Below are 19962 nucleotides of genomic sequence, written 5' to 3' on the forward strand. Positions count from 1 at the left end.
AAATACAAACGCATCAATGCTTGTATCATGTTTTATTATAATACAGTATGTTTTGATCACATTTTTTTACTGTATTGAATTGCATTGCAGTTTATTATTGTTACAATGGTCTTCATGCTGTTGAATAGACTGACGAATGTAATAAAAATCTGTATTTTTCATGTTTTCAATTCATACACCACAGTTATTTTGTTTAGTTAAACTACCTGTAAAGATGGTTACTTACTTTAAAGACTGTAATAAATGATATGCTATTTGTACATCTCAATATTTAGCAATGTTTTCAGAAGTTGTTTAATAACAAAATCTTTCATTTGATTGGTTTTCCCTTACCAAAAAGACGTCCTCGTCGTTAAACAATTAGCGGTGCATTGTGGGATATAACAAACACATGCTGACTTCGGATCAGTGAAATGCATGCTCAGTTAATGCTTTTGCCTGTGCGTTTGCTCTACAAACTGGTCCTGGACCAGTTAACCAATTCTTCACCCGGAAATGTATCTCGAGGTTCATTTCGAAGCAGACAGCTGTAACCAACCTCAGCTGAGCTGAACATTTGTCAACAATAGTTTAATTTGACCAAACGTTACCTGGTATAAGATACTTTTACCGAATACAATTCGGCCTTTGTGTATTTTTCAAGCTGCCGTCATTAGCATTTTAGAACATTGTCAAAATGAATGTAACACTTGCTGTCAAGCAGTATATCTCCAAAATGATAGAAAACAGCGGACCAGGGATGAAGGTTCTGCTCATGGATAAAGAGACGGTAAGTAATTGTAGCGAGAATGGTTACAATGTAGTAGTTATAACGATGTAACGTTACAGTGGTTACAATGTATCAGGTTACTTTTGTTGCTATCCATTGTCTATCAGAGACAGACACGTTGAAGGGACAGAACCTTGAATTATTCAACAATTCCTGAGAAATGTTAATAATATAGATAGGAGAACCAAGATTTTTGATAATGTCATACTGTCAGCGGCTACTCCCATTGGAAGTTGCATAGGAAAAACAGAGAAGTGGATACACAAATGTGGATAGGACTGCATAATTTGGACTCCAGACCATATTCAGGACTGTAACCTTTCAGCTGTCACAACATGTCATGGAAGGAAAATAATGAATCTCATTCATCTCTCAGCAAATCTCTGGCTCAGGTAAAAAGGAATGTACTGCATCATATGCCTATTTGTTTGTGTTTGTCTCATCAGACCAGCATCGTCAGTGTGGTCTACACTCAATCTGAGATCCTACAGAAGGAGGTCTACCTGTTCGAAAGAATCGACTCACAGAATCGAGACAACATGAAGCACCTCAAAGCCATCTGCTTCCTCAGGCCAACCAAGGTGCCCCAGTCGCTGTATACACATTGTAGCCATACTTTGCTCTGCATTAAAAGTCAAATTCATCTGTTTTTATCTCCATATCAAATCCTATCTGGGTAACAACTAAGTAACTTTATATGATTGTTTTCAATTAAAATGGTAAAAAACAAACAAATAACTTCTTAGCAATATCTCAAGCAAGGCAATTTCTCAAGCATGAATTTAGCTAGGACTGTCTCAAAGTGGTCTGAGTGGGGAGGGGAAAACAGAAAATTAGCTGTTATTAGCAGAGAGGAACTTTCTTCTTGGTCTATTAACTAATTTACTGTGTGATGACGTCACCATGGAAGGCCAAAACTCCATCCCAGCAAAACTGACTCAGGCGGTCTTTTCAAACAGCTCCTACACTAAAAGGGATAATCTTTTTCACAATTTCACAGTATTATTCCAACCTCATAGTGTGGAAATATATATTAAACACAGGAAAAATCATGTTTTTGACTGCACTGGGCCTTTAAGACTTTAGCCTACATATTCTGTATCTACTGGATTGTGTCCATCCACAACTGTATGAATGCATATTTCAACTGCTTTATTGTACCTATACCGAATGTACACTGCATATTGCATTGCATCCATACACTATGCACTATTTGGAGGCAAAGGACTTTAGTTGTGCTCAATTTTGGATTTGTATGACACCCCTGACTTTCTCTCTGCCCTCATTACAGGAGAATGTGGAAAATCTGATACAGGAGCTCCGGCGACCCAAGTACAGTGTCTACTTCATCTGTAAGGATTTCTGCACTGTTGTTCAAATCATGTGGTTCAATGTTCTGATTCTTGTGAATGTTTTTAGATAGATCAAATACAGATAACAAGGACTAAGATCTTATTTATATGGTTTAGAACTATAGACTCAAAATTGTTTGCCCATGCATCAACCGCGAATTATGACAGCTCATGGTGACGGCAATTGCCCATACTGAAAAATTATATATTGACACATGCTTTAACAACATGTACAGTGCCGTTGGAAGGTATTCGGACCCCTTGACCTTTTCCACATTTTGTTAGGTTACAGCCTTATTTTTCCCCCCTCATCAATCTACAAACAATACACCATAATGACAAAGCAAATACAGGTTTTATACATTTTTTCAAATTTGTAATTTTTTAAAATTTTTCATGAAATATAACATTTACATAAGTATTCAGACCCTTTACTCAGTACTTTGTTGAGGCACCATTGGCAGCAATTACAGCCTTGAGTCTTCTTGGGTATGACGTTACAAGCTCGGCACACCTGTATTTGGGGGTTTTATCCCATTATTTTCTGCAGATCCTCTCAAGCTCTGTCAGGTTGGATGAGGATCGTTGCTGCACAGCTATTTTCAGATCTCTCCAGAGATGTTCGGTCGGGTTCAAGTCCGGGCTCTGGCTGGGTCACTCAAGGACATTGAGACTTATCTTGAAACCACTCCTGCGTTGTCTTGGCTATGTGCTTAGGGTCGTTGTCCTGTTGGAAGGTGAACCTTCGCCCCAGTCTGAGGTCTGAGAGCTCTGGAGCAGGTTTTCATAAAGGATCTCTCTGTACTTTGCTCAGTTCATTTTTGCCTCGATCCTGACTAGTCTCCCAGTCCCTGCCGCTGAAAACCATCCCCACAGTATGATGCCGCCACCACCATGCTTGACCGTAGGTATGGTGCTAGGTTTCCTCCAGACGTGACGCTTGGCATTCAGGCCAAGGAGTTCAATCTTGGTTTCATTAGATCAGAGTATCTTGTTTCTCATGGTCTGAGAGTCCTTTAGGTGCCTTTTGGCAAACTCCTTCTGGAAGGTTCTTCCATCTCTACTGAGGAACTCTAGAGTTATGTCAGAGTGACCATCGGGTTCTTGGTCACCTCCCTGACCAAGGCCCTACTCCCCCGACTGCTCAGTTTGGCTGGGCGGCCAGCTTTGGGAAGAGTCTTGGTGGTTCCAAACTTCCATTTAAGAACGGGCCACTGTGTTCTTGGGGACTTTCAATGGTGCAGACATTTTTGGTACCCTTCCCCAGATCTATGCCTCGATACAATCCTGTCTCGGGGCTCTACGGACAATTCCTTCTACCTCAAGGCTTGGTTTTTGCTCTGACATGCACTGTCAACTGTGGGACCTTATATAGACAGGTGTGTGTGCCTTTCCAAATCATGTCCAATCAATAGAATTTATCAAAGGTGGACTCCAATCAAGTTGTAGAAACATCTCAAGGATGATCAATGGAAACAGGATGCATCTGAGCTCAATTTCGAGTCTCATAGCAAAGGGTCTGTATACTTATGTAAATAAGGTATTTATGTTTTTGTTTTTTTATACATTTGCACAACAAAAACAACAGTTTTTGCTTTTTCATTATGGGGTATTGTGTTTAGATTGCTGAGGAGTTTTTAATTTGATTTAATCCATTTTAGAAAAAGGCTGTAACGTAACAAAACGTGGAAAAAGTCAAGGGGTGTGAATACTTTCGGAAGGCATTGTTTGTAAATTACAGATATCTAAATATTTTAATATATGTACAATTTTTTTTTAAATATATGTACAAAAATATCTGTGTATATATTACAAAATTGTCCGTTTTCATATACAGTATTTCTACATACAATGCTAATAAAAAGGCATCAAACCTTTTCACATTTTGCTTCCTCTAAAAGGGGACTAAATTAGATAATTTAATTTTTTTACCTTTTTACCTAGGCAAGTCAGTTAAGAGCAAATTGTTATTTACAATGACTGCCTAACTAATGACGGGTTAACTGCCTTGTTCAGGGGCAGAACAACAGATTTTTACCTTGTCAGCTTGGGGATTAGATCTAGCAACCTTTCGGTTACTGGCCCAACGCTCTAACCACTAGGCTACCTGCCGCCCCACAGATGTACACAACCTACTCCACATTTTGAAAGTGAAAGTAATATGCATTTTTCTAAATGAAGAAATAAAATAACTGATGTATCATAATTGGATAAGTTGCCACTCCCCTGAGTTAATACTTGGTGGAAGCACCTTTGGCAGCCATTTCAACTGTGAATAGATTTCATTAAAGTTCTACCAACTTTGCACAACTCTAAGGTGAACATATATCTGTCGTTTTTGTCAAAATGTCTCAGGCTCAGTCAATTTGGTTGGGGATCATTGATGGACAGCAATATTTAAACCTTGTCTCAGATTCTTTAAGCAGAATTAAGTCAGGACAGAGACTAGACCACTCAGGAGCAGTCAACACTTCTTGGAAAGCCATTCTGGTCTTTGGCATTAACATTTGTATAATTGTCCTGCAGAAAAGTAAAACCCTATCCCAGGGTTAGGTTTTCAGAAGACTGAGGTTGGGTTTCCTCTAACTTGTACCTGGGCTTTGTTCCTTTTATTATTTATTTTGATCCTTACAAACTCCCCAGTCCCTGCCGGTGAAAAGCATACCCATAACATGAAGATGTCCATAAACGTTAAGTGTCTTTTCAAAACACCTAATTTCTTTTTTTACTATGTTTCATAAGTGGCAGGTAGGCTATACCTCAAAAGCTACAGAATTTATTTTCAACTACAACTCAATGATCCAACTTTTGCATGCAAAACGCCATTTTGGGAACCTAATGCTAAGATACCAGAGGTCAATAGAGACTCAACGTTATCATTGAGGTAGAGAAGGTTGTGATTGTGAATGTGTATTTTTTTTCCACATATATTTTACAAATATATGTACATATATTTTATTTATTTATATATTTGATCAATACATTTCCTCAATATATTGAAGTATATTCAGATTTTATTGAAATATATTCCAATATATTTTTCTGTGTGGGTGACATCCTCCTCATAATCCTTTCTAGACTTCAGCAACGTCATCAGTAAGAGTGAGATAAAAGCCCTGGCCGAGGCGGATGAACAGGAGGTGGTCGCAGAAGTGCAGGTAAATTAACACTAAGGGCAGTACTGTAGTACAGGAACCATACGTTAGGTACCCAACTTTTATTTTCTTTTTTACTATTCTGGACTTTTATTTGTATAGTTTTTTTGTTGGTAGAATGATGGTCCATAGGTTTTTCCTACTTGTGCTAAATCTAAATGTTGTATCATTTCTACTTCTAGTTAGAACCCCTTTACGTTACATGTAGTCTTGTAATAGTAGAAATAAGTATGTGATATCCTTTGACATTTTAAACTGGAAACGAATAACTCAAGTTCTCTCATATGACTGCAGGAGTTCTATGGAGACTTTATTGCTGTGAACCCACACCTTTTCTCCCTCAACCTCAGTGGTGTGGCAAGGGTAAGACATGCAAATAGGCCATGACGCTTTGGATATGTGACAATTTATAAAGTGACCCATTATTCATCTGCATTGATTTTAGATGAACGTTTTCTATTTGTCTCTGCGCATGTCATGTTCCCTCTGGATTTTGGATCTATTTACAGAGTGCATTCATATCTCATACTGTGTGGGTGTGTGTATTGCAGGGTCGTAGCTGGGAGCCAACTCTCCTGCCACGTACCACCCAGGGTCTGACCTCTGTGCTGCTGGCCCTGAAGAAATGTCCCATGATCCGCTACCAGCTGTCCTCAGACATGGCCAAGCGACTGGGAGAGAGCGTGAAGGTGACTAATATCACATGCACACCTATCACACGCGCACACACACATGCGCAATCTCACTACCCATCTCCTCCCTCAGCAAATCATCACCAAGGAGTATGAGCTGTTTGACTTCAGGAAGACAGAGGTGCCTCCTCTCCTGCTCATCTTGGACCGCAGCGATGACGCCATCACCCCACTACTCAACCAGGTCAGAACTAAGAGTCAGGGTTGTGTTCAGTATGCACAACAGAAGTAAATGCTCCAGAACTAAGGGAAACTAAGTGTTATCTGAATTTTTGGGGGAACTAATAGAAAATACATTTCTATTTTATCAGTTGGGAACCCAGGCTACATTTTTACAAAAAGATAGGCAATGACCAGGTCGTTATAGTCATACTACATACATACAGTATATTCACATCATTCTGATGTGTACTGCAGCCTCTGATCACTCGGGGGCAGCAGAGTCTTGTACATTTACCAAGCCTGCAACCTGCACTGTAAACTAGGTCATGTACTCAAGGCCCTTTGTGTCACAGCTAATGCACCAATCTTTAGCTCACATTAGACAAGCTAGTCAATTGATGAAAACCACATACACCCTTCATCGCTGAAGGAATTTAGAGATGACATTAACTTTATTTAATTGTAGGTTTCATTTTGGTTTCATTGTTTGTTTCCCTGCTCCCTCTAGTGGACATACCAGGCCATGGTGCACGAGCTGCTTGGCCTCAACAACAACCGCATTGACCTATCCAGAGTCCCAGGGATCAGCAAGGAACTGAAGGAGGTGGTGCTGTCTGCAGAGAACGATGAGTTCTATGCCAATGTGAGTCTCTAGGGCTGGTTCCAATTCTGCACAAATGTGCCCTTTGGCTTTGAAATGGTCCCATTGGGCTGGCTGGCTGGTAGCCTATAGCAGGGTTTCCCAAATGTTATTTTCTTAATGCAGGACATACATTTCTGTAAAAACACCAGTATTTTAGCACCAAGCGATTTTAATTTTGGAAATCTGTTCCAAACTATTCCCACGCATAATAGATACATTTGTATATGATCACATATCTAAGCAAGGTTTGAAATTATTATGTTTCCGTCAAATGTTATATCTATTTGGGCTTCTTGCAGGTCAATTTGCAGTCTACACATTTTTTGTAATTATGTTATGGCCCTCTGACCATCCGCTCAAGAAAAAATCGGCCTGTGGCTTAATCTAGCTGATGATCCCTAGCCTAAAGGTTAGGAACGCTGGCCAGCAACCCACTTTAAGAAGACTCTGAAGGAAAAAAATGGCGGAATGTGTAGCAGCCGGTCAATGGGGAAGGTTAAAGAATTCCGACAGGGACAGATGTTGGCTGACAACTTCCAATTCACTCTCACATTCTCTTATCAGAATCTGTACCTGAACTTTGGAGAGATTGGCACAAACATCAAGAACCTGATGGAGGACTTTCAGAAGAAGAAGCCCAAGGAGCAACAGAAGCTGGAGTCCATCTCTGATATGAAGGTGAGACCTGGGCACTGTAGTCCCACAAGAACTCAATTTCCCAGCATGTCCTGTAGCAGTTGCTCATTTAGAACCACTAATACGTCTCAGCCTCATTGGTTAATAACCACTCGGAATTAGATAAATTATTTCTTAATTCCAATAATGATACAAACTATAAATAATTGCTGCAAGTTTAAGAAATCTTTGTTTTCTTTCTTCTTTTTAATAATTCCCTCTGTTTTTCTCTGCAGGCGTTTGTAGACAACTACCCCCAGTTCAAAAAGATGTCGGGCACAGTGTCGAAGCACGTGACTGTGGTGGGCGAGCTGTCTCGCCTGGTGAGCGAGAGGCACCTGATGGAGGTGTCAGAGCTGGAGCAGGAGCTGGCCTGCCAGAATGACCACTCAAGCGCATCACAGGTAAGACTCTGCTCTGTAGTTAAAGGGATACTTTGGGGTTTTGGCAATGAGGTCCTTCCTTTTACATCCTCAGAGTTATTTCTCTGTGTCCAGTATGAAGGAAGTTAAGAGTTAAGTTTGCAAACCAATGCTAACTAGTGTTAGCGCATGCTAGCAGATACCCATAGACTTCCAGTCATTGCGCTAATGCTAGTTAGCATTGGCTTGAGAAACTCCCTGGAACTTCCTTCATAATGGACACAGAGACAAAAATGGTATCCACAAGTTCATCTGACTCTGGGGAAGTGGATAAAGAGCCTCATTGACAAAATCCTGAAGTATCCCTTTCAGGCCAATTTCCACAATTCATACAGTAAAATTACATTTTATTCAGGTATTGACTTTAATCACCATTTAGGAATTGTGGATTTGCCTTTTATTTCAAATGACAGTGCATTCGGAAAGTATTCAGACCCCTAGACTTTGTTACGTTACTGCCTTATTCTAAAATTGATTAAATCGCTTTTTTCCCTCATCAATCTACACACAATTCCCAGTGATGACAAAGCAAAACCAGGTTTTTAGAAAAGTATTAAAAATAAAACACTGATATGACATTTCCATATGTATTCAGACTCTTTACTCAGTACTTTGTTGAAGCACCTTTGGCATCGATTACAGTCTTCTTTGGTATGTCGCTACAAGTTTGGCACACCTGTATTTGGGGAGTTTCTCCCATTCTCTGCAGATCCTCTCAAGCTCTGTCAGGTTGGATGGGGAGCGTCGCTGCACAGCTATTTTCACGTCTCCAGAGATGTTTGATCGGGTTCAAGTCCGGGCTCTGGCTGGGCCACTCAAGGACATTCAGAGACTTGTCCCAAAGCCACTCCTGCGTTGTCTTGGCTGTTGTACTTTTGTAAGGTGAACCTTTACCCCAACCTGTGCCTGGTTTCCTCCAGACGTGATGCTTGGCATTCCGGCCAAAGAGTTAAATCTTGGTTTCATCAGACCAGAGAATCTTGTTTCTCATGGTCTGAGAGTCTTTAGGTGCCTTTGGGCAAACTCTAAGCGGGCTGTCATGTGAGCTCTGTCAGAGTGACCATCGGGTTCTTGATCACCTCCCTGACCAAGGCCATTCTCCCCCGATTGCTCAGTTTGGCCAGGCAGACAGCTCTAGGAAGATTCTTGGTGGTTCCAAACTTCTTCCATTTAAGAATGATGGAGGCCACTGTGTTCTTGGACCTTCAATGCTGCAGAAATGTTTTGGTACCCTTCCCCAGGTCTGTGCCTCAACACAAGCCTGTCTCGGAGCTCTACGGACAATTCCTTTGACCTCATGGCTTGGTTTTTGCTCTGACATGCACTGTCAACTGTGGGACCTTATATAGACAGGTGTGTGCCTTTCCAAATCATGTGCAATCAATTGAATGTACCACAGGTGGACTCTGATCAAGTTGTAGAAATATCTCAAGGATGATCAATGGAAACAGGATGCACCTGAGCTCAATTTCGAGTCTCGTAGCAAAGGGTATGAATACCTATGCAAATAAGGTATTTCTGTTTTTCATTTTTAATAAATTTGCTAACATTTATAAAAACCTGTTTTTGCTTTGTCATTATGGGGTATTGTGTGTAGATTGATGAGGAAAAGCATTAATTTGATACATTTTAGAATAAGGCTGTAGCGTAACAAAATGTGGATAAAGTCAAGGGGTCTGAATACTTTCCGAATGCACTGTATTTTATTTTTCAATTTACCTGTGCCAGAGACTGACTAGAATCCCACTACTAGATACTTTAGGAAACACATTTCTATTATTACCAATAGAATTTCCTCAATTGGCTGTTGAAATGAATCAACACTACAACCCTGCTCTGCACTGACTTGGTGCCAGAGACTGACTAGAATCACACTACTAGATACTGTATGTAGATGAAACACAAGTGAAATATGAACCAGGCAGAGACTAGACACTGACCAGACACAGGCCTGAAATAGACATGACATGTGGTAGACAAAGAGCAGGCACCAGACCGAACTGCCCAATATGCAAATGTAGGGGTCCTATCACTGTCAAAAATTAAAATGTGACATCACATGTTTTTTTTTTGGAGGGGGCTCATCTCAATGCTTTATTATACCATAACACACACAGTTCACATAAAAGCATAAAATACACCATTTTCCCTGTTTGTTGAAGAAGAATACAGCCTACTGCTGTATTGTATATTGACTTGGCCACTTGTAACAATAATAGTGACTTTCAGAATACAGTAAAACACTGCACATAGAAATCATAGTGAATTATCATTGAAAAATAAAGAATTTAAGTCTGTATTAAAGGCTATGTAAAATATACTCCCTGTTTTTCTGCAGAACGTGCGTCGGCTGCTGCAGAACCCGCGGGTGAGCGAGATGGACGCGGTACGCCTGGTGATGCTGTACGCACTGCGCTACGAGAGACACAGCAGCAGCATCCTGCCGGGCCTCATGGAGGAGCTCAACAGGAAGGGCGTGTCAGAGAGGCATTGCAGGGTAAGGGAACATTCTATACTGTACCACTACCTGGACCTTGGCAATATGAGGACTGTATACTACCTGGCCCTTGGCAATATGAGGACTGTATACTACCTGGCCCTTGGCAATATGAGGACTGTATACTACCTGGACCTTGGCAATATGAGGACTGTATACTACCTGGCCCTTGGCAATATGAGGACTGTATACTACCTGGCCCTTGGCAATATGAGGACTGTATACTACCTGGCCCTTGGCAATATGAGGACTGGATACTACCTGGCCCTTGGCAATATGAGGACTGGATACTACCTGGCCCTTGGCAATATGAGGACTGGATACTACCTGGCCCTTGGCAATATGAGGACTGTATACTACCTGGCCCTTGGCAATATGAGGACTGTATACTACTTGGCCCTTGGCAATATGAGGACTGTATACTACTTGGCCCTTGGCAATATGAGGACTGTATGCTAACTGGCCCTTGGCAATATGAGGACTGTATACTACCTGGCCCTTGGCAATATGAGGACTGTATGCTAACTGGCCCTTGGCAATATGAGGACTGTATACTACCTGGCCCTTGGCAATATGAGGACTGTATACTACCTGGCCCTTGGCAATATGAGGACTGTATACTACCTGGCCCTTGGCAATATGAGGACTGTATACTACCTGGCCCTTGGCAATATGAGGACTGGATACTACCTGGCCCTTGGCAATATGAGGACTGGATACTACCTGGCCCTTGGCAATATGAGGACTGTATACTACCTGGCCCTTGGCAATATGAGGACTGGATACTACCTGGCCCTTGGCAATATGAGGACTGGATACTACCTGGCCCTTGGCAATATGAGGACTGGATACTACCTGGCCCTTGGCAATATGAGGACTGGATACTACCTGGCCCTTGGCAATATGAGGACTGGATACTACCTGGCCCTTGGCAATATGAGGACTGGATACTACCTGGCCCTTGGCAATATGAGGACTGGATACTGTTGTTGTTCCTGTCTATATATTATGTGGAGGATGTTATTATTTTGGGATTTGTCAATGCCTCTGTGAGGATAAATAAATATACGTTCAACTCAACAATGTACAATACAGTATGTTTGATGTATGTCTCACCAATCTAGGTGAAAACCAGGTTAGAAGAATCAACGTATGCCTGTTTATCCTGTTTAATCTTTTACCTCAGATGGTAACGTCCATGGTGGAGTATGGAGGGAAGAGGGTGAGAGGAAGTGACCTTGTCAACCCCCAAGATGCAGTCGCCATCACCAAACAGTTCTTCAAGGGGCTGAAGGTACACCATTCTCTCCATAATTTAGACCGATACTAGCTGGAGTTGTGTCCATCTAGCCATTCTCGACCAGTTTCTAATAAAACACCTTTGTTTTGTGTGTGTGCGTGTCTCCAGGGAGTTGAGAATGTGTACACGCAGCATGCACCGTTACTGCAGGAGACCTTGGACCAGCTGATTAAGGGGAGGCTGAAGGACAGTCAGTTCCCCTACTTAGGACCCAGCTCCCTTAGAGACAGGTAGAGTGACACACACACACACACTTAGACACAACCTCAGACCCTACACCTGTATAGCCAAACACACACACTGTTACTGATATGTAAAAACACATATACTGTGTGTATGAGCACGGATAGGCTTACGGTTCATCACCATTATTGGATTACCCCAGCCAGATGATAGCCTATCAGGGGTTACCATGTATTTCCTCTTCAGGCCACAGGATATCATAGTCTTCATCATCGGAGGGGCCACCTATGAGGAGGCACTGGCGATCTATAACCTGAACCGCACCGTGCCTGGGGTTCGGATCGTACTGGGCGGTACCACCATCCACAACACCAAGAGGTCAGAATCATCAACCATACCTCGTGACCTTTTTGCCTCAGTCAAATTACATCCAGACATAGCCATTAGACATCCATTATTTGATACCAGGTCAACACATATGATCAAAATGGCTTAACCCCTTAGAGTCAATGTTCCTGCCCTGCGGAAATCTAATTAGCATAATAAAAACATCCCTGTTAAAATCCGTCTTTGTAAGATGGAGATGTCTGTATTTTGCATGGGATGCGTCGCAATCCACTGCATCCACCAATGGTGGCTTTCCGCATCTGCGGTGGAAGGTGGCCGAGCTACAGCAGTGTTTGTCAGACCATGAGACATCCCGAAAATCGCTATTCTCACGAATACTTCTGTAGCGTCAGGAACGGTTTGGCCTAACTAATATGACCACTATGGACAGATGAGACTCTCCCGAATACGATGGTGTTCTCCGTTTTGCTCTACGACCCCACAAGTGTCACGGGACTCGTCTGAAGTCGGTACCACCAATCTGCTGAAGTCTGTCTGTAGCATCCGAGCAGTTTGGGCTACACACGAATATGACCCCTCTATGGAACGGTGAGACTCTCATAAACATGTCCATTTCGGAGTTTTTATTTCTTCTAGGATGTCCACAGGATGTCCAATACCTTCCTAATATTGAGTTGCACCCCCTTTTGCCCTCAGAACAGCCTCAATTCGTCGGAGCATGGACTCTACAAGGTGTCAAGTGTTCCGCTGGGATGCTGGCCCATGTTGACTCCAGTGCTTCCTACAGTGTCAAGTTTGCTGGATGTCTTTTGGGTGGTGGACCATTTTTGATACACACGGGAATCTGTTCAGCGTGAAAAACCCAGCAGCGTTGCAGTTCTTGACAGAAGCCGGTGTGCCTGGCACCTACTGCCATACCCTGTTCAAAGGCACTTCAATATTTTGTCTTGCCCATTCACCCTCTGAATGGCACACATACCCAATCAATTTCTCAATTGTTTCAGGGCTTCAAAATACTTCTTTTAACCTGTTTCCTCCCCTTCATCTACACTGATTGAAGTGGATTTAATAAGTGACATCAATAAGGGATCATAGCTTTCACCTGGCTTCACCTGGTCAGTCTGTCATGGACGATTCCTTATTGATGTCACTTATTAAATCCACTTCAATCAGTGTAGATGAAAGGGAGGAAACAGGTTAAAGAAGTATGTGCATAATGTTTTGTACACTCAGTGTATATGGATGTAGTTTAGTGCTAATTTCTTTGTTTAATATGGGTAAAAAAATATATATAATCATTCCCTGATCTTACTAATAGCACTCAGATATAGGACAGAGAATTTAAAATAAACTTCCTTTTGATTTTTTACTATTTTTTTCCCATGTATGAATCTGTTATTCAATGCATTTCTGTGGGCTAATAGTAGTAAGGCCAAATTCAGTGTTTCATCACATATATACAGTACCAGTCAAAAGTTTGGACACACCTACTCATTCCAGTTTTATTTTTTATTTTTACAATTTTCTACATTGTAGAATAGTAGTTAAGACATCAAAACTATGAAATAACCCATATAGAATCATGTAGTAACCAAAAAAGTGTTAAACAGATCAAAATATACTGCTCAAAAAAATAAAGGGAACACTTAAACAACACATCCTAGATCTGAATGAAAGAAATAATCTTATTAAATACTTTTTTCTTTACATAGTTGAATGTGCTGACAACAAAATGGTCTGAGGATCTCATCTCGGTACCTAATGGCAGTCAGGCTACCTCTGGCGAGCACATGGAGGGCTGTGCGGCCCTCCAAAGAAATGCCACCCCACACCATGACTGACCCACCGCCAAACCGGTCATGCTGGAGGATGTTGCAGGCAGCAGAACGTTCTCCACGGCGTCTCCAGACTCTGTCACGTCTGTCACATGTGCTCAGTGTGAACCTGCTTTCATCTGTGAAGAGCACAGGGCGCCAGTGGCGAATTTGCCAATCTTGGTGTTCTCTGGCAAATGCCAAACGTCCTGCACGGTGTTGGGCTGTAAGCACAACCCCCAGCTGTGGACGTCGGGCCCTCAGACCACCCTCATGGAGTCTGTTTCTGACCGTTTGAGCAGACACATGCACATTTGTGGCCTGCTGGAGGTCATTTTGCAGGGCTCTGGCAGTGCTTCTCCTGCTCCTCCTTGCACAAAGGCAGAGGTAGCGGTCCTGCTGCTGGGTTGTTGCCCTCCTACGGTCTCCTCCACGTCTCCTGATGTACTGGCCTGTCTCCTGGTAGCGCCTCCATGCTCTGGACACTACGCTGACAGACACAGCAAACCTTCTTGCCACAGCTCGCATTGATGTGCCATCCTGGATGAGCTGCACTACCTGAGCCACTTGTGTGGGTTGTAGACTCCGTCTCATGCTACCACTAGAGTGAAAGCACCGCCAGCATTCAAAAGTGACCAAAACATCAGCCAGGAAGCATAGGAACTGAGAAGTGGTCTGTGTTCCCCACCTGCAGAACCACTCCTTTATTGGGGGTGTCTTGCTAATTGCCTATAATTTCCACCTGTTGTCTATTCCATTTGCACAACAGCATGTGAAATGTATTGTCAATCAGTGTTGCTTCCTAAGTGGACAGTTTGATTTCACAGAAGTGTGATTGACTTGGAGTTACATTGTGTTGTTTAAGTGTTCCCTTTATTTTTTTGAGCAGTGTATATTTTAGATTCTTCAAAGTAGCCACCCTTTGCTTTGATGACAGCTTTGCACACTCTTGGCATTCTCTCAACCAGCTTCATGAGGAATGCTTTTCCAACAGTCTTGAAGGACTTCCCACATATACTGAGCACTTGTTGGCTGCTTTTCCTTCACTCTGTGGTCCAACTCATCCCTAACCATCTCAATTGGGTTGAGGTCGGGTGATTATGGAGGCCAGGTCATCTGATGCAGCGTTCCATCACTCTCCTTCTTGGTCAAATGGCCCTTACACAGCCTGGAGGTGTGTTGGGCCATTGTCATGTTGAAAAACAAATGATTGTCTCAAATTTGGACTCATCAGACCAATGGACATATTTCCACCGGTCTAATGTCTATTGCTTGTGTTTTTTGGCCCAAGCAAGTCTCTTCTTATTGGTGTCCTTTAGTAGTGGTTTCTTTGCAGCAATTCGACCATGAAGGCTTGATTCACACAGTCTCCTCTGAACAGTTGATGTTGAGATATATCTGTTACTTGAACTCTGCGAGGCATTTACTTGGGCTGAAATTTCTGAAGCTGGTAACTCTAATTAACTTATCCTCTGCAGCAGAGGTAACTCTGGGTCTTCCTTTTCTGTGATGGTCCTTATGAGAGCCAGTTTCATCATTGCGCTTGATGTTTTTTGCGACTGCACTTGAAGACACTTCAAAGTTCTTGACATTTTCTGGATAGACTGACCTTCATGTCTTAAAGTAGTGATGGATTGTTGTTTCTCTTTGCTTATTTGAGCTGTTTTGAGCATGTACATTGAACAACACAGCATCTTTTTCTTTTACATATTTTGTTATTTCTATATAACAAAAAATCGACAACGAAGTTGGAAAATAATGTTTGCTTTCCCCAATTTGTGATTGAGGGGAATTCCTTCTTATGACGTGAATATCGACTCGGGGTCACCTGGGAGTCAGTGTTCTGGGAGTCAGTGTTCTGTACGTACAGTGTAGGCCACATTTGAATGCCGTTTTCTGTAATGACTTCACTAATGTTAAAGTTTCAGCATTTCGGTTTTTATTAAATTTACTGAAATAACTTCACCTATGTTAAAGGGGAATTTTACTCGATAACCATTTCACTCATTCAAAAAAAAATGTTGTGTAAAATGTCCCTTTCTGTAACTGTTCTACTCATGGGGCGGCAGGTAGCCTAGTGGTAAGAGCGTTGGACTAGTAATCGAAAGGTTGCAAGATCAAATCCCCGAGCTGACAAGGTAAAAATCTGTCTTTCTGCCCCTGAACAAGGCAGTTAACCCACTGTTCCTAGGCTGTCATTGAAAATAAGAATTTGTTCTTAACTGACTTGCCTAGTTAAATAAAGGTAAAATAAATATAAATGGGGGTAAACTTTTTTTGATGACGACTAAGGATATTAGTTGTGTTCTGTATGGTTTACTATGTCCATGTTACCCCATGGTTGCAATGGAGTCGCCTGAAGAGTAATTCAGCTTGCATTCCTCTTTTGAACCTTAGTTGTTCTTTGTGTAGTGCGAAGATGTGGAATCAAGGCCCTTTCTCTGAAAAGCAGTTCTTTCTTGACTCTCTCTCTCTCTCTATTTCTCTCTGACTGTTTTTGCTGAATGAGGGTTCTCTCTACACTCAGCCTCTCCGCCTCTCCCTTCACCTCTCCTGCAACATCTCTATCTTTCTCTTTGTCTGACTCTCTTATCTCTCTGTCTGACTGGCTGTGTTGGCTGAATAAATAATTGTATACATCTATATATCTTTCTCTCTCAGGCTGAGCTGAATAGAACATTGTGTGATTACGTAACACGGTGGTGCTCAGGAGATGCGTCCGTGCTCTTTTTGTGATGCCCCTTCTGACACTCCTGTGTGGGATCGCCCCTCTTCTCTTTCATCACGGGGTCTGGACACACGCACACACACACACATATGTCAAACCATACATTTTTCTCCCGGTTATATGACAACTTAGTGGTCCTCGTCAACTGTTGATGAAATTCCAACCCGAGCAGGCTGAGATTGACCAGGTCTTACCTGAGCAGTGATTTAGCCAAGAGAGACCAACGCTCCCTGTTTGCAGTGCTATTTCATCACCCGGTTGCTAAGCAGCACCTACTGTATGTGCTGAGTGATGATGCTCCTTGGCCACGTCTTTCACATTTTATAGCGGAGCGCTTGCTGATGCCCCTCAGGTGAAGTGTCTCCCACACCAGGTTATGTAACACTGTCTTAAATTTCAACTTGCAACCGTCTTTCTCTGGTCCTGAGGCGTTTCGTGTTGTACTGCAGCAGTCACTGTTGTGCTGTTAAAGGTAATGGGTGCACCTGTGTTGTGAGGTTTCTTTTTTAGCGTGCCGTTGCTGTCCCATCCTAGTGAAATGCTGATTCTCGCTATATATGAGTTTACATTTTAGTGTCGTGACGTTGTCTCCTCTGTTTTGCCTGTCACGAGCAGGCTTGTTTATATAAGCTGATGTTGACGCTGTCACATGTTCATATTTCACTTCTATGCTGCTAGCTGTATTTTCATTAAGTTTGAGATAAACATTCTGCCAGTTTTATAGTTTAGCTCTTAGGGCAGATTCTAGGTATCCAAAATAGATGCCATCTAGATACCGTCTCCTGCCGATGTGACATTGAGTAAGGCACTTAACCCATAGGTTGCAGAGGGGGTCAGGGCAAGTTGTTGCCCTCCTGCCTGGCTGGCCCTGGCTTCCAACTCTTCTGGGTGTTGTTTGTGTGTGTTGCTTGGGAGGTTGGGTCCATGATCTGAAAATAACAATGCACATTCATTTTTCTTTTATTCATTTTCTATTTAACTAGGCAAGTCAATTAAGAACAAATTCTTATGTATAATGACGGCCAAACCCAGACGATGCTTGGCCAATTTGTGCACCGCCCTATGGGACTCCCAATCACGGCCGGGTTGTCTGTAGTGACGCCTCAAGCACTGAGATACAGTGCCTGCGCACTGAACTAGACTTCTTCTTCTGACATCTACTTACACGTTATTTAGTAACCCTTTAGTGTTGGCTGTGACGGCACGTCCCATGCTTTTTTATCATAGCCGCAGCGTGTGGAACATTTGAACCATGATCTACACCCAGAGGCGTGTGTGTGTGTGTGTGTGTGTGTGTGTCAGTGTCACAGGGCTGGGACTTAGGTAATCGTGTCTGTCATATTGGCTTCTGTTTTTAGATGAATATGTATTTTGAGAGTCACAGAGATGTTGATGTACTGCTCATGCTTCTCTCAACTCGTAAGGAACTAACGGAATGATATGTTCCTTTTCTGCCCTCTCGCACAGCTTCCTGGAGGAGGTGACATTGACGAAAGGTGCAGGCCAGGCCGAGAGGGTGCAGAGGGCGGGTGGTCATCCAAACAGACGCTGAATGTTTGTCGTCACCCCCCCCCACGATATCTTGTGTCCGTTCCTTATTGGTATCACTAGCCCATGCTTTAATTCATGAAGGCGTCCCACTAAACATTCCAGTGTGCTCAGCTGTCACCACTACACTGCTGGACTCTTTATCAACCCCTTAAAAACTTGTAACTGGGCCAATTACCTCCAACCAAATGAACATGTAACCCAATTAGACAGCCAGGTTACCTAACCCTGGGTACTAAAACGATCTGTTCCACACGTAGCTAGGTTACCCAGTGGCTGACTTGTGACTGAACGGAACACTCTCAATGTTAGTGTCTAACATTTCAACCTATTGCAATGTCACATTTCCTCTTAAATTAAAGTTGAAAACTCCAGTCTTATATTAGACCCTTATTTAATAACTGAGAACAGAAGTGACACGACTTTTTAGTCTTGTTTATCTTAAAAGTGAATAAATGGGCCCACAAATGTCAACCATTTCTCTCTAAGATTACAATATGTACGGTGTATGTTTTTCTTCCTTGCCTATGTACATTTCCACATGCTATGTACATGTTGTCCAAACCTATTGATTTTGAAATGACTGTGTGAATATTTTAAAGAAAATACCAATAAAGAGTGAAATATTGTGTGTCCCTCATTTATCTTTGGGATTGTACAAGTTTCTTGTTATGGTGTAATCGATTTTCCTTCCCATCACCCATTTCGTGTGGCAGTTGATGGAAATAGCCCTGACTGTTTTGATTTCATTCATATGTAGTGTTATTGTGCACGACTTTCCCCCTTAGATCAATAATGATAACATAATCCTGTTCCCTCATCCAATTCCATTATGCTAAACCTGCACCGTGTTTCCGCTATGACATGAAAGTACAGATTGTAAACTGTATCTACTGTTGGCTGTGTTTGGTCTTTGAATGTGGGTTAGTTTGATTGCTCTGGTTCAACTCAGTGATTTCATGTTTAGGTAAGGAATTGAAAGCCGCACCCCCTCCACAACAAACAACCCAAACATGTTTGGCAGTTGTTTCTTTGCCAAGTGCCTACCTCCACTGCCAGCCACACTATAAAACCTCTCCAAACCCCCATCACCATCCCCAAATCAGATCCTCTAATCCTCCACAACAACAACCAGCATTGCTTGGGTTATGTTCATAAGTAATACAGCAGAAAGCGTTTTCAAAGGGAAATGGAAATTAGCATTTCTTATTGTACTCTCCCTGTTTGAATCCATTTTATTCATTTTAATACCAAATAAACCAGTGCCTGTTCACCATAACACAGTAGCAACTGCACAGTCCGGGTGCATCCCTTGGAGATTCTGGCTGTGTGTTCTGAGAGATCTGGGGATCAGGAAAAGGCTCAGAGTTTGTGCTCTGAGCAGCTTAATTCAGAATACTTACACAACACTGCTTTTTCTTATTTGAGGTTAAAAAAAAATGCGGTGTTCAGTTGTTTCAGTTTATTTAGAGGCTAAGTAGATGGGATATGACTACTAGGAAAGTTGCCCCAGGATGTCTCTAATTTGCCAACAACTTCCATCTGAACCCAAGAGACATGAGTCGTAGGACAGGATAATTTGCCCAATTTGTGTTTGTAACGACTAAGGTAAATGTGATGGAGTCAGTCTGACTCTGAGCAGTCATATGTACAGCATTTGTCTCTTCTCATTTG

General features: G+C 42.2%; 1 protein-coding gene across 3 annotated transcripts; it reads left to right on the plus strand.

Annotated features, from left to right (window-relative positions):
- The first annotated feature begins 490 nt into the window (after nt 1-490).
- On the plus strand, nt 491-18928 carry vps45 (vacuolar protein sorting 45 homolog (S. cerevisiae)). Of its 3 annotated transcripts, XM_014141506.2 has the most exons (15): nt 491-769; nt 1216-1350; nt 2061-2121; nt 5200-5279; nt 5571-5639; nt 5828-5965; nt 6042-6152; nt 6639-6773; nt 7338-7451; nt 7685-7852; nt 10209-10367; nt 11554-11661; nt 11776-11897; nt 12097-12228; nt 18208-18916. In XM_014141506.2, exons 1-15 carry the CDS (start codon nt 677-679, stop codon nt 18290-18292), a joined length of 1710 nt encoding a protein of 569 aa, XP_013996981.1. In that variant the 5' UTR covers nt 491-676; the 3' UTR covers nt 18293-18916.
- Nucleotides 18929-19962: the final 1034 nt, after the last annotated feature.

Source organism: Salmo salar, chromosome ssa14 (genome assembly GCF_905237065.1).
Source record: "Salmo salar chromosome ssa14, Ssal_v3.1, whole genome shotgun sequence".
In the NCBI taxonomy this organism is placed as follows: domain Eukaryota; kingdom Metazoa; phylum Chordata; class Actinopteri; order Salmoniformes; family Salmonidae; genus Salmo; species Salmo salar.